The sequence below is a fragment of the Gobio gobio genome (genome assembly GCF_949357685.1).
Source record: "Gobio gobio genome assembly, chromosome: 15".
In the NCBI taxonomy this organism is placed as follows: Eukaryota; Metazoa; Chordata; class Actinopteri; order Cypriniformes; family Gobionidae; genus Gobio; species Gobio gobio.
In genome coordinates, this window is record NC_137108.1 from 12,657,910 (window position 1) to 12,674,473 (window position 16,564).

At 37.9% G+C, this 16,564-nt stretch overlaps 1 protein-coding gene across 4 annotated transcripts in view; it reads right to left on the reverse strand.

Annotated features, from left to right (window-relative positions):
* scgn (secretagogin, EF-hand calcium binding protein) overlaps nt 1-16,564 on the reverse strand; it is a 93,836-nt gene that overhangs the window by 21,895 nt on the left and 55,377 nt on the right. For all 4 annotated transcript variants that reach the window (XM_079836896.1, XM_079836897.1, XM_079836898.1 and 1 more), the window contains 3 exons: nt 13,646-13,691; nt 13,474-13,533; nt 13,248-13,316 (listed from right to left, as the gene is read on the reverse strand). In XM_079836896.1, the coding sequence (XP_079693022.1) occupies nt 13,248-13,316; nt 13,474-13,533; nt 13,646-13,691 (175 nt within the window). The remainder of the gene's footprint in view (nt 1-13,247; nt 13,317-13,473; nt 13,534-13,645; nt 13,692-16,564) is intronic.

Below are 16,564 nucleotides of genomic sequence, written 5' to 3' on the forward strand. Positions count from 1 at the left end.
TGGGTGTGAACATCTCAGAGGATCTGACCTGGACTACACACATCCAGACACAGGTGAAAAAAGCCAGGCAAAGACTGTACCACCTGCGCCAGCTGAGGAAATTCAGGGTTTCACCAGCCATCCTGAAAACTTTCTATCGAGGGGCGATAGAAAGTGTTCTGACTCAGTGCATCACAGCGTGGTACGGGAACAGCACCAGTCACGACTGCAAAGCCCTGCAAAGAGTGGTGCGCTTATCCGAGCGCATCTCAGGCTCAGCTCTCCCGTCTCTGCAGGACATCTACACCAAACGCTGCAGAGGTAGAGCTACTAAAATCATCAGAGACATTAATCACCCTGCAAACTCTCACTTCACCCTGCTGCCATCTGGTAAGCGCTTCCGTAGCCTGATGGCAAAGACTGAAAGACTCAGGAGGAGTTTCTTCCCCCAGGCCATCAGACTCCTGAACTCAGTCACGTGACTTCACTTCACCCCGCACACGCATAAACATACAGTTTTTTAACATTAACATCCACATACTGCCATTGCACTGCACTTTACTTTCCTATTGTTACTGCGTAACAACCTGTAATAAACCTTGCACATTATACTTCTTTATATATACTTATATATATATTTATGTTAACCACTTATTTCTAAGTCTACAGTTTATCTCACTTATCATATCCACTTATTTTTTTTATATTTTTTATATTTTAATTTTTATATTTTTATTTTTATCTTATTTCCTATTTTTATCTTTTACTTGATTTATTTATAATTCTACTTATGTTAATACTTTTTATTCTAATTTTATTCTATTTCTATTTTAATTTCTTGTAACTGTTATTTGCACTGTCCATGGAGCGGACCTGTTTACATTTCACTGCCAGTTGTATATTGTGTATATAACTGTGTATGTGACAAATAAAACTCTTGAATCTTGAATCTTGAATCTTGAATCGTATTGTATCTGATTTTATTTATTTTTGTTATGTCTGCCACTTTTTATTTTATTTTAACTGCATCCTGCACTTCTGTTTAGTTCTCCTGGTCAGGATTTGTTGTTGGGTTCTTGTATTGTGCGGTCCACCTCTTACGGTTTTATGGCATTTGTGTCTCTGATTATTTATTTTGTGAATTACTTTGCAAACCTGTGTTTTTAAAGGTGCTATAAAGTTGCTATAAAGTTGTTATTATTATTGTTATTTACAGTTCGTATTATGCTCTGTTCATTACTGTCCTGTCTAAATAAACAGGACATTTGCATTTAAATTTGGGTTATGCAGTGTTTTTAAATTATATTTTAAACTGGGGTGCCTTGAAATTTTATGCACTTTTGAAAGGTGCCCTGACTGAAAAAAGTTTGAGAAAGGCTGCTCTATATGGGGCGCCGTTTGTAAAGCGGCTCACGCTGAAAATAACAGCAACATTTTGACACATTTAGCTTCAAACAATGTTTAAAAAACTGGTATGAATTTTTGGCGGTCACTTTTTTAGCACATTTACAAAAATATTTGTCAACTTAGAGATATTTTAAATAGTTAAATCTAAATGTTAAATGTTAAATCTAAATGTTAATTGTTAAATCTAAATGTTAAATCTAAATCTAAATGTTATATCTAAATGTTAAATCTAAATCTAAATGTTAAATCTAAATCTAAATGTTAAATCTAAATGCTAAATCTAAATGTTAAATCTAAATCTAAATGTTAAATCTAAATCTAAATGCTAAATCTAAATGCTAAATCTAAATGTTAAATCTAAACGTTAAATCTAAATGTTACATCTAAATCTAAATGTTAAATCTAAATTTTAAAACCGGTTATCTGCATTCTGAATTTGCATATTAGTTAAATATTTAGTTTCACCCGAAACATTTAGATTCAACATTTATATTTAGATTTAACATTTAGATTTAACATTTAGATTTAGATTTAGATTTTGTATTTAGATTTAACATTTAGATTTAACATTTAGATTTTACATTTAGATTTAGATGTAACATTTAGATTTAACATTTAGATTTAGCATTTAGATTTAGATTCAACATTTAGATTTAGATTTAACATTTAGATTTAGATTTAGCATTTAGATTTAACATTTAGATTTAACATTTAGATTTAGATTTAACATTTAGATTTAGATTTAACATTTAGATTTAACTATTTAAAATATCTCTAAGTTGATAAATATTGTTGTAAATGTGCTAAAAAAGTGACCCCCAAAAATTCATACCAGTTTTTTAAACATTGTTTGAAGCTAAATGTGTCAAAATGTTGCTGTTATTTTCAGCGTGAGTCGCTTTACAAACGGCGCCCCATAGCTCTATGCTTATAAAACACTGGTTGATTCTTTCACTCCGAGAGTTGTTATGATTGAAATATATATATATATATATATATATATATATATATATATATATATATATATATATATATATATATATATATATATATATATATATATATATATATATATATATATATATATATATATATATATATATATATATGTATGAAGAGTTCAGATGCAAAAGCCGCTAAATGCCAATTCCGTCAAAAATGAGATAATGATATTGAATGAATAATCTCTGCACATAGTTCATCAAATTCTTTTGCTTGATATTCGCTAAGTGTCAGCCCATTCAAATCCACAGAAACCAATCAGAAGATGCAAATCGAATCATATGATTTCGAGATGAATGATGGTGTGCGTATGAGCAGGTTTTCAATTACCAAGCTGCAAGTTTATAATGTTTTGTCCATCGTTACAGTGGCAATGACAGGATTTCGTGAGTAGCAAGTAAAACAACAGTGTTTCTTCAGCTGCTGTAAAACTCAGCTGCTGTAAAACAGAAACGGACGTGGCAGCCACTTGCATAAAAGCTCCCCCTACTTTGTGGATCAGTTTTGTTACATTTTGAATTCTGATTTTATCATTTGCAATTTCCAGTTGCATCTATAGTGATTTTGTGATTTTTGTAATTACTATAACAACTGTTATATTAGTGTACTGAATCTTTTGCTTAATGATGTTGGGCTTTGGTCCTGCCCAGCAGGCACAGTATGTCAATTTGACGTCAGGAAGACGTTGGACTCCAACTAATCCAACGTCAGTCAGACGTTGGATTTTGGTTGAAAATGAAAATTGGTTTGACGCCTAATTCCAACTTTTGTTTGACGTCAAGCTCCAACGTTGGGCAGATGTTGAATTTTGGTTTGAATAATCAACAATCTGGTTAGTAATGTGTGAAGCTGGTAATGCTGTTTGTGGAGGTATTTAATCCTCCTCTGCTGAGATCTTCAGAGATTTAATGTGCTGTTTTTTTTTACAGTGCTGTGCTTAGTCCAACCAAAATTCAACGTCTGTCTGACGTTGAAACTTGACGTCAAACTAATTATTTTCCTTTTCAACCAAAATATGACGCCTGTCTGACATTGGATTAGTTGGAGTCCAACGTCTTTCTGACATCACATTGACATACTGTGCCTGCTGGGAAGAGCCAACCCTCACAAGAGCTACTAGTGAGTCACAGCAAATCTTGCCGTAATCAGCCCTTCACAGGTAAAGTTTCTAGAATATTTTTAGTATATCAGTATTTACTCATCAAATGCTCCCCTGAATCGTATGGTAAATGCACTTTATTGTAACTGTCTTAATTCATATGTTTAAAAAACAATAGTAATTGCACATAGAGTAAGTGAGACTTTCTTGTTTTAATCCCAGCAGGCACAGTAGGTCAATGTGACGTCAGGAAGACGTTGGACTCCAACTAATCCAACGTCAGTCAGACGTTGGATTTTGGTTGTAAATGAAAATTGGTTTGACGTCTAATCTCCAACGTTGGGCAGACGTTGAATTTTGGTTGGAATAACCTCCCTTTTGGCTGAATGTGGGACACGAATACCCATCTATCTCAGAATGCACTGTCAATGTGCTTTTGCCGTTTTCAACCTCTACTTGTGTGAGCTAGCGTTCTCATCCCTAGCACACGTGAAAAAGCAGTGCCTGTCAGAGGAGCACCAACTACGAGTTGCACTATCCTCAATCTACCCCCGTATCAAGAGGCTGTGCTCGCAAAAGCAAGGACATGTATCCCTTTAAAATTCCCGAAACACAGTTCCATGCAGATATTTTAGTTACATTTTATTAAGGTCAGGTTTGAACAAAGCAAATGAGAAACTAAATGGTAACACTTTATAATAAGGTTGTATTAGTTAACTTAGTTAATGCATTAGTTAACATGAACTAACCATGAACAACACCTCTGTTCAGCATTAGTTAATCTTTGATAACGTTAGTTCATAAAAATACAGCTGTTCCAACACTATCTCATGACCAATTTGTACGTATTTTACAAGGTGGCTAATTCGTACGAATTTGAACGACCTCACTCGTACGAATTTGTACGTTTTGTCTAAACCCCAGTGGGTTTGGGGGCGGGGTTTATTATTAGTTCATGTTAGCTAATGTAGATAACTAATGTTAACTAATGAACCTTATTGTAAAGTGTTACCAACTAAATATAATTTTTTAAATTTGAGTTGTAAATGTTGTAAATGTCTGTCCAGTTGTAAAAGACAGATGGTTAATTTTATAGGTTAATAGGTTGTTCACCTCCTATTATGTCTGTTGTGATGCACTCATAATAAATTAATGCTGCTGTTTATGCTTTATTTTGTTTGCACATCTGGATTTAATTTTATATATGTGTACGCTTGTACGTTTAGTTTAATTGGGCTTGCTTTAGTTGGGCAGTTTGACTCTTACCCTTTTAACATTAGTTTTTCTCTGGCTGCTGTACTGTGTTTGCTATGCAAGCACTGCAAAAGAAATTGTGTTCAGATGATGTCAGTTATTTGATGATGTTAAAGATACCATCTTCATGTAGTGTTTGATTCACTGTTCATATTCAGAGTCTATTATTTGTTTAGATATATTATTAATTTCTTATTATTGATTGTAATAGGTCTGTGATTGTTCTAATGTGAGTAGGGATGAAACGATTACCGGTTTCACGATAAACCACGATAAAATTTAGTGACGGTTAGTAATATCGTATAAAATTTTATTATCATTAAAACCGCGTGTGATTATCACGGTTGTGAAAACTCGCGGTAAATCTTGTCCAGTCAGCGTCAGTCTGGCGCACCGCTGTTTTCTGAATGAGGAGAAATGGCAGAAAGCAGTGACAGCACTCGGGGGATTGTTCTGCCTTCTAAAAGGACCAAATCTGAGGCGTGGTCATATTTTGGCTTTTACAAAAGTCCTGAGGGAAACTTAATCTAAGATGGTCACCCTGTCTGCAAACATGCCAGAAGAAAGTCGCTGTAATAGGGAAAACACTTCAAAACTACGAACGCAAGGCAAGTGGACTTTGACCTCAATACCAAACCTACGTCTGGGAAATAATAACGTGAAGCGAACGAACAAATTCAGACAAGACTAGGGTGACATTTAAGGGATAACAATCAGGGCTTGACATTAACAAACGGCATTTGCGAGTGTAACGTTATTTCGGCTGCACACTAGTCACTCTGGCTGTTGAACTTATAATAGTCTTCTCAAAAGCCATCTGTTATAATCGCGTTGCGCATTATAAGCACTTACACGTGCTTCAATTGAGTTTATGAATGCAATATCTCATAATCAGAGGCGTTCAGATTAGCGGAGTTTTGTTCAGAGCGCGCGCCGCTCTCACACGCTGAAATCTGCACTCAAAGCAGAGATAAACGTGTGCTGTACGCAGGAGATTCACTCATCATACAGTGGATGACTGTTTTTGTTCTATTTCAGCAGCGAAAATGGTTTAAAAAAAACAGCAGAACCACAGCGCATCTGATATGACTGGCATAACGCAAGCGAATTTAGGGACCGTCTGTAAAGTTACACACAACATTGGTAACGTTATACACGTTTCAAACTTCAATAGCATTTGAAGAGAATGACAGTCATAAAAAGACTGTAAAGTGTTCATCTAGGTGTCAGGTATGATGCACACTTTTTGATATTTAATAAAATAAACTGTCAAATCATATGGAAATATGGATATGCATTATTTCACTAGGATACTGTTTGGGCTCTAACACAAAATATGCTAGATTTAAATGTGTCTGATAGAACACTGATGAGAATATTGCTTGGGAATATATTTACAGTGATGTTTGTTGAATTTCAAATATAAAACTTGTTGAAATGTTTTAAGTGTGTGCATCTGTTCTTTTTGAACACTTTCATTTCGTTTGAACAAAACCGTGATAATATTGATAACCGTGATAATTTGGGTCACTATAATCGTGATGTTAAATTTCCATACCATTTCATCCCTAAATGTGAGGGATTTTGCATCAAAAAGTTTTAAAGATACACACATACTTTAAAGAATCAGCATATGAATCTCAGTAACGGTGACATGCTTCATGCAGCAATGCATTCTGGGTGCATCATACAAAACTAGTCATTGGCTCCCAGAATGCATTGTGGCATTAAGCGCGTCACCATTGTTGAGATTCATTTGCTGATTATTGATGTCTGAGTGAGTCTAATAGAAGTTGGAGATCAAAATGTTTAGTGAACAATGTAAAATTATAGGCATGCTATAATTAATAATACAAAATTATCTTGTATCAAAAGATTAGATTCTGGACTATATCAGTGAAATCGACTACTATATGATGATCATATCTTTTTCATCAAGTAAGACAATATCATCTGATCACATTGTCTCTTGCTTATCTTGCCGCAACAGCAGCCAGAGAAAAACTAAAGATAAAAAGTCAAGTCTAACTACCCAACTAAATCAAACACTGATCACCATAATGGTGACATCAAATTAAACTATTATTTTCAATAAAACATCAACATCTAAACCTCTGTTAATTCTCAATAAGAGCTTCTGTAGACATCTGACAGAAATAAAGTCAATCTGGTTAGTAATGTGTGAAGCTGGTAAGGCTGTTTGTGGAGATATGTAATCCTCCTCTGCTGAGATCTTCAGAGAGATGTGCTGCCATACATTAAATTTTTTTTTTTTTACAGTGCAGTGCTTAGTCCAACCAAAATTCAACGTCTATCTGACATTGGAGCTTGACGTCAAACAAACGTTGGGTTTAAACGTCAACCCGATTTTAATTTTTAACCAAAATATGATGCCTGACTGACGTTGGATTAGTTGGAGTCCAACGTCTTTCTGACGTCACATTGACATACTGTGTCTGCTGGGTGCTCACTTAAGCTTTTCTGCAGCACGTTCTCCTCCCACTAGGTGCATTACATGGAGCATTGTATTCTGATTACAATCAGTTTAAAAGTCCAATCTCAATGAAAATGCTCCATGTAAACCATGCCCAAACCGATTGAAATTTCAATCAGGTTGAGAGGGGTGGAATACAATTTTTCTAATCCGACTCACGGACATGCTGATGCTGTTGAATATAATAAATGTCTGTAGTGTCAATCTAAAATTCCCTTTTGACTTATCGTTTGTGACGTGGTGCAGGACAGCTTTGTCCCACAAGTGCTTGCTTCAGACTCTCATCTGCAGGCGCCTTGTTTTGGGCACAAGAATGGGCATCTTTACTCCTAATTAGAACCCCAAATAGATAAAAATTAAGTCTGCGACAACAATGGGAAACTCTTTGTGCAGTGTGCACATGTCAAATGCATAAATGTCTTAACTCACGCAACAATCTGATCACTTTATTTTGTGTTCATGTAAACACATTATGTTCAGAAACAAAAAGTGTCCATGTAAACTATTGACTGAAGGCAAGGATGATTGAACTCACCTGGAGCGGAATTAATTTAAGAGACAAGCTGCAAGAGGAAAGGTGAGTCTGGGAGAGTTTATATGACTGGCCTGTTGCTCAAGACCATTAGGGTTTGTCCAGCAACGAAGATTGCTAGATATATCTTACGTGTTAAGCTTAGTTAGATAATGGAGGGGAAGCGTTAAAGGGATAGTTCACCCAAAAACGAAAATGTGATGTTTTTCTGCTTACCCCCAGGGCATCCAAGATGTAGGTGTCTTTGTTTCTTCAGTAGAACACAAATGAAGATTTTTAACTCCAACCGTTGCCATCTGTCAGTCGTATAATTCATGTGAATGGGGTCTAATTCTATTATGCTGCGTTCACACCAAACGCGAATAGTGTCTGGAGTGAGTGATTTCAATGTTAAGTCAATGGAAAGGCGTGTTGACGCGCATCTGGAGGTCCTGCGGCGCGAATGACGCAAATTGGACGCGAATTGAGCGTCTTGAGCGATACGCGTGTTACACACGAGTGGTGCTTTTGTGCATTCACACGTTTGAAGCTTGAGTTGAAAAAATTTAACTTTGGCATCAATTCGCGCCGCGTTAACCAATCAGGAGCCTGCTCGCTGCGGTCACATGGTAAAGTGACGTGATGAGAAACCCTGCATAATTTAAAAATACTACTATTGTGTCACAAAATGTAGTTTTTAGACTTTTTCAGGTAAGAATGTAGTTGTTTAAAGCTCAAATCTGTGGTTTATTTATAAAGAGAGTGCCTATTTAAAAAAAATTATCTTGTTGTGAGATCCAGGCGATCACCAGGCACTCACCGCTTGTCAGCTAGTCCTTCTGACGTTTGCCGCTGGCTCTGATGTCCTGTAGTGGTGCATCTTGTTTAGATCTAACGGGCGATCTTTGGTGTCATGAATCTATAATTTTTTGTCTGCCAAAATCGTTTTGACTGAGGGCAAAGAGAAGTTTCATAACTTTATTTTTTAAGGATATTTAAATATACATGCAATGTAGGAGTTGCCTGGACCACATTTGTGTGGCTATTAATGCATAATATATATTTAATGAAAATGAAAAGAGGCAGAGTGATGTTTTATGAAATATTTCTCCTGGAGCGCCTTGAACATGTGTCTATTTCGCTTCAAACCAGTGGCGCAAAAAGTGGGTATGCGCTATATGCGGCGCATAGGGGCGCAGCACCTTGGGGGCACCAAAACGATGGTATGAAAACTTTTTTTTGTTTTGTTGGTATTTTCTATATGTAGCTGCTGTTGTGCGTTTCTAAATAATTTCTGTATTTCCTCAATATTATACGTCAAAAGCGTGCGATTAGACTGCAAAACGCGCATGCTTACCACAAAAATGTTTAACGTGTAGGCTAAACAGGTAAACCAAACAGGCAGTGCAAACTTGTGTTTGAAGTATCCAAACTGACTAAAGAACGTGCCCTTTCCTTGGTGTTCTCAAAATTGTATGCTTACTTTTTAGGGCACACCTCTTATAAAGTAACGTTACATATTGTTGACCATCTTTTTAAGTCATTACACTATTTACCAAGATACACTATGGCTGTTATAAGAATTAAATGAAATCAGTATCAACAAAATCCATCTTACCATTTATCAAAATCCACTTACACTGTAATTACAAATGCCTAAATAATGTCATGAGATTTTTAGATTTATGTTCTAAATATAATATTTTAATTATAGAAATATGAAATTATTCCAGGCCTATGAAACTATAAACTGCCAGTATATTTGGCGGCGTGAGTGGATTCTAAAATCATTCAACTATAATTCGTTCTAACCAACTGTTCAAAAACGGTGAATTATTCGAGAACGAGACCTATACTTTGTTTGAATCTATTTTTGTTGGAAAAATAGAGCAAAACTGTAAAAAATGACAACTTGTTGTTTATTGAACTGTTCTTTAATATTGAACTGAATTAATATTGCATTTTTAGCGCCAAAATTGTTGCTGCATACCCCTCTGGCACTGGGTAGTTGCGCCCCTGCTTCAAACGCTCGATTTCTAGCGCGTTCCAATTTGCCGCGGACGCGTGAATGGATTCAAAATGTTCACTTGCAAACTAGACGCGGTAGATGCTTTTGATGCTCTATTCGCGTTTGGTGTGAACGCTGCATCAAAGTTAAAAAAAACATGACAACTTCAAATTAAACCCTGCGGCTCGTGACGACACATTGATGTCTTAAGACACGAAACGATCGGTTTCTGCGAGAAACCGAACGGTATTTATGCTATTATTTCACTTCATATCAGACGAATGTCATCAGCTCTCCAGACCGCCATAACTTCCTGTGAGTAAGCTCAAAATACCCACGTGATTATAGAAATATATACGTAGATTCCTCATTCGATCGATCCGCGCAGGCACTAATGAGTAATGCATGTTTTTTTTACTCTAATAGAATTAGACCCCATTCACATGCATTATACGACTGTCAGACAGCAACGGTTGGAGTTAAAAATCTTCATTTGTGTTCTACTGAAGAAACATAGACACCTACATCTTGGATGCCTTGGGGGTAAGCAGAAAAACATCAAGTTTTTGTTTTTGGATGAACTATCCCTTTAAGGAGTGCTGGCTAAATGCTCTATGAGTGTTTGAAGAGACTGGGCTGAGCAAAAAGGACTCATCAGCACCAGTGACATAGTGACTCTATATGACTAATTGCCTTGACTGCAGGGAATGGAATAAAGTGAAGAAGAGAGCTTGCTTTTTCAGAGAACACTAACCGGCACAGATGATTTCTCGCAGGATCTTGTTTCCTGGAGGCAGGGAAGTGCTTTACATTTTTAATTCTCTCTTGTGTGCTGTGCATATGTATGAGTGTGTACGTTGTAGTTAATGAGTTTTAAAGTTTGTACAAACATGATTATTCTGTATGTGCTGAGCTAGGGCAATGTATTAGATTTTTCTACTGTATAAAATTTCTACTGTATGAGTTTGATCACGATTTAAATTGTGCCGTGTGGGGCGGGAAATAACCACTGGAGTGAAGTGCAGTGCAGGGGTTTGACCTGTTTATCGCCGTTTATCCTACTGATCCTACTTTTTTTAATAACATCGTAAATAAAGTGATATTTTTCTATTAAGTCCTGGTTGTGTGATTTACCCCCTGTCCTCCATATATGTCTGATCTGCCTGCATTGACACCATTGTATTGTTTGAAGTTTACACAAAGATTATTATAGTACCGTTTCAAAGCTATTTCAAAACCCATTAAAACCACATACAGTAATCCACATATCTGAAGTCTTTCTAGAAAACAAACAAACTAAAAAGCATATTCTTGAGACCTTATGTGAATTCTTGTAACAAAATAGATTGTGAGCTCCTGGTGCAACAGGTGCATTAGAGCTACAGTTAGCATCACGCTACATAACACATTTTAAACGATTAAAATTTCACTTTAGACCACCATCGAGTGTTTGTATTAGCTTCCTGTCATGATCTAATGAGGATTCTGGAACAGTCCCAGGATGAAACATTAAAAAATGCGTTTGCACAGGTCCGCTCGATCGATGGACTGTTTCTCCACCCTGGACAACCGGTTTCCTATCCTTATTTTGCCATATTGAATGATAGATTCGATAGATATCTAGACACAGATATCTAGATGACCCAAGACACTCAAACAAAACAGGATACAATCAGTTGTTAGTTCCAAAAAGCCGTCTGGAAATGCTTTTCCAGGTGGCTCATTGTAATCCAATAGTAGGGCACCTAGGACAAGCGCCTTAGCACTTAAGTCTAAGTCTAATGGTCCGATGGTACACGTCTTGTCGTGAATGTCAGCTGGTAAATCCGCCCTCTGCCGCTCATGCAGGTCCCCTTCGAGAGAATTGGTATGGACCTCATCGGACCATTGGAACGAGGGCATCATTTTGCATTAGTCTTGGTAGATTATGCAACACAATACCCTGAAGCAATTGCCCTCCACATTTCCAGACGGCATTTCAGTTGCCCTCCATATTTCCAGACGCATTTCCAGACGGCATTTCAGCAAAAAGTGTTGCAGACGCTTTGTTTAGTTTAATCGCCAGAGAGGGGATCCTGAAAGAGATCCTCACTGATCAAGGCACGGCGTTTATGTTATGTACACTACGCAAACTGTATGAATTGTTGGGTATTAAATCGATTCGCACCAGCGTCTATCACCCTCAAACAGACGGCCTGGTGGAACAATTTAATCGCACATTAAAGACGATGATTCGGAAATTTGTACAGGAAGACGCCAACAATTTTGATAAATGGTTAGAACCCCTGCTGTTTGCTGTACGTGAGGTCCTGCAAGCTTCCACAGGGTTTTCCCTGTTCAAGCTTCTCTATGGAGGGATGCTTGGGAAGATGGACCGTCACAGAGCAAAAATGAAAATTCAGTATGTAATGGACCTGACAGCAAAACTCCACACTTTGGGGAGGCTCTCCATGGAGAATTTGCTACAGGCTCAAGACAAACAAAGCCGGCTATACAAAAGGGGAACTAAACCGCATGAATTTACACCGGGAGAGAAAGTACTGATATTACTCCCAACTTCTAGCTCAAAATTACTTGCCAAATGGCAAGGGCCCTTTGAGGTCAAACGGCGAGTCGGGATATCAATTATGAGGTCATTCGGTCGGAGAGGGGCGGAGCACATCCAATATACCACCTCAACCTCCTTAAAAATGGAGTGAGGCAGAGCCAGTGATGCTAGCAACAGCAGTGAGTGGAGAGGATGATCTCGGGCCAGAAGTGAACACTAAAAAAATCTCTTGTTCTGGCCCCGAGAGGAGATCATCTCTCGCCCTTGCAGCTCACTGACATAGCCCAGTTGCAAGAAGCTTTTGCAAATGTGTTCTCGCCCCTGCCTGGTCGAACGAACCTCATTCAGCACCATATCCAATGCCAAGGGTTGACGAGTTACTTGATCGGCTGGGTGCAGCTCGCTTTTATTCGACGCTAGATTTAACGAAGCGATATTGGCAGATCCCCTTAACGCCTTTATCTAAATAAAAAACAGCTTTTACGACGCCGTTTGGATTACACCAATTTGTTACACTTCCTTTTGGGTTGTTCGGGGCTCCAGCCACTTTTCAGCGTCTCATGGGTAAAATTCTTCGGCCACATCCTGCATATGCCACTGCCTACTTGGATGATATGATAATTTATAGTAATGACTGGCAGCGTCATATGGAGCATGTGTGGGCCGTCCTGAGATCGCTGAGAGTGGCCGGGTTAACGGCCAATCTGAAGAAGAGTGCAATTGGGCGCGTGGAGGCACAGTACAGTCACCTGACTTTTCTCTCCCTTTTATGTTTCAAGTATTGGATCAGGACATGGTATCGGCAGATACTCAATATTAAATCTATTAAACTCGAATTTGGGGCACAAAAACTTGATCAGGACATTCCTAATTACATGTGATGTTTATTACTGTTTATTACTATAGGTATAGAAGTTACATGCCAACTTATATTTGATCACTTACCTTGACAAGCTCCATCATGTCTTTTACAAACCCGTCCACCTCTGGACCTTCAAGTGCTCCAGTCTTACTCTAGAATCAGAGCCAACCAACAAGTGATAGAACGTCAGGATAATTATCTACGTGGTACTCATACACAACAATAAACAAGACGTAATGTGAATGAGGTAATAAATCATCAGTCTACACAGATTGATGCAAAGTGAATTAAAGGTTTAAAAAATCTTACAACATCATAGTGCGCAAAGATCTTCTCAAAGTCTCTCTTTCTCTCCATTTGACTGCTGGCCTGTGGAGGGCAAGAAATCATGCCAGCATTTTGCACTGTTTTTTATCAAATTATTAAATTCTAATAAATTTGAGAAAAAGAACTCTAAATAAATTAGAAAAAAAGTACTAACATCCATTTTGAACTGCAACAGGAAGTTCTCTTGTAAAGCCAGAATTCTGGGGAGGAGATACAGTTAGACTATTAAAGCTGCAAGCAGCGATGAAAGGGCACTCGCACCCAGGGCAACCGCCACCCGGTGGACTAGGGAAAACAGTGAATGATGGGCGACATGCTTTTAAAGGGATAGTTCACCCAAAATTAAAATTCTGTCATCATTTACTCACCCTCAAGTTGTTCCAAACCTGTATGAGTTTCTTTGTTCTGCTGAACACAAAATAAGATATTTTGAAGAATGTTTGTAACCAAGCAGATAGAGCAACCATTGACTACCATAGTATCTTTTTCCCTACTATGGTAGTCAATGGTTGCTCTATCTGCTTGGTTACAAACATTCTTCAAAATATCTTCTTTTGTGTTCAGCAGAACAAAGAAACTCATACAGGTTTGGAACAACTTGAGGGTGAGTAAATGATGACAGAATTTTCTTTTTTGGGTGAACTATCCCTTTAAAGGGTTACTTCAGTGATTTAGCATTAGGCTTTGTATCAGTAGAAACCCGGTAGTATATTCAAATTATGGTACTTTTAACCAGCAGCCATATCACCCTGTAGACCAAGACTGGTTTCCCACTGAAGCTAAGCAGGGCTGAGCCTGGTTAGTACCTGGATGGGAGACCAACTGGGAAAACTAGGTTGCTGCTGGTAGAGGTGTTAGTGAGGCCAGCAGGGGGTGCTCACCCTGTGGTCTGTGTGGGTCCTAACACCCCAGTATAGTGATGGGGACACTATACTGTAACAAACACCGTCCTTCGGATGAGACATTAAACCGAGGTCCTGACTCTCTGTCGTCATTAAAAATCATTAAATCAATCAAATTATTATTATTTATTATTACTTTCCCCCCTCATATCCCCCTGAGATGAGAGAATTATGCATTTTATTTCTGGAAAAAATCCTCAGATGGATTTTTTGGCCAGAGGCTAAAGACTACAGCCACTAGATGGAGCTGTTCCGCATGTTATCAACCCGCCCATAGGGGAGAGATCTCACGCACAGAATGTAAGACACAGACGGCCGCACGGACATTTATAATGGAGCAATGCAGAGCAAAGTGAGTGTTTCAACTTTTCAATGAATTCCTGTGATAGTTTAGCTTCCATTTGCGATCCGAAAACGTGCCAGACTGGCGCTTAACGTTAACGTTACCTCAGCTCTGCTCAGCTCTTCGTGATGAATGAAATCTGACACTGCTGCGTCTATTCTGTGACTTTCGTTCGGCTCACTCACACTTTATTGAAAAGACACGATCAGTTTTTAACTGTAGTGTTTATTCTCTAACTGAACGAAATGATTGTATTACTATGAAGATCAAAACGACGGTGTACGGAGTGGCCTTGTAGGGCAGCGAAGCAAGTGCATTCTGGGAGCTGTTGTGAGCACATGAGACAAAAATACAGTCTTTTCTCAGTCTAGAAGGCACCAAATTCAAAAATAATTTCACATTTCTACTACATAAATGACCCAGTTTAAATACACATTCATCTTCCCACTGAAGTACCCCTTTAAAGAAAAAATATGGCAAAGTCACTTCGATTTGCCACACTTCCTGCTGCCAGCAGGTGGTGCTTCGACTATAACCGAATATTGCCATGTAGATGTCTTCAGGGCTGCGTTCAGCCCCGACAAAACGTTGCAAAACGTTTTTTAAACGGAAACGGTGCTGCGTTGAACACCCTGTTCTGTTGACGCAAGAGTTGTAACTATGGCAGCCGAGAAGGCCATTCTTTGTGTTCTTTTTAAGGAATTTTCGGAGCCTGATAAAATCGATATAAATACGTGTTTAATACTGCAAAATACATGCAATCACTTCCCTTGCCATCCAGAATAAATGACAACACCCCAATCACATTTATTTAACTTTTTAATCTCCTGGTAATCAATTCTAATTTAAATCATTTTATTTCTAGTTCTTACTTTTTTAATAGCTTATTTTCTTTCTCACTTTATATCAAGCAATTACCATATATGAAATTTGGTATATAAATAAACTTGCCTTGCAATGAAGCTAAATATATAAATAAATACATCATCATGTTGATTATATATATATAGCCTATATATATATATTCTCTTACGACATTCTAATATCTTCAATTGTTGTGTATACTGAGCTGCAGCGGACACATGTAAACATCTTCACTTGGACCCATTGTGTGAGCTATCTCTTTAATACCGCGTGGTTTATATACATGTTGCTGCTGATTGGACTGACATATTTGACACACCCACCAAACGAGAAAAAACGCATCTCAAACCCGTTGCACACCGGTGCGCACCGTTTCCAGGAAACATGACGTTCAACCGGAAACCGTAGCAAAACGTTGCGCACCGGTTTGAGCGTTGAACGTGCCCCAGGTCAGGACTATTTTCAAACATGTGAAGTTTAAGACAGATTGGTTATTGTACGCCTGAGGTACAACAACTTCCTGTTTTGTGGCGTAAATGTTTTTTTTTGTGGTGCTCCGAAGCTTTTATGAAGCAGGGTTTTGAAATCGGCCATCACTATATAACTCGTTATTTTTTGGCGCACCAAAAATATTCTCGTCGCTTTATAATATTAATATTGAACCACTGTACTCTCATGAAATTATTTAAATATGTTTTTAGTACATTAATGGATCTTGAGAGAGGAAATGTCATTGCTGGCTATGCAGGGCTCACTGAGTGTCACATGTCTGTTCTGTTTTGGTTGTGTTTTTGATTCTGTCACATGTTCCTTTGTCTTAGTTTCCCGCCACTAGTCTGTTTCCTTGGTTACCCTCGTTAGTCTAGTTCTGTTCAGCTGTGTCTTGTTAATTATCTCGTTTCTGTTCTCTTTTTAAGTTCCTCCCTGTTCATTCACTCCTGGTCTGGTCACCATTATGTTAAGT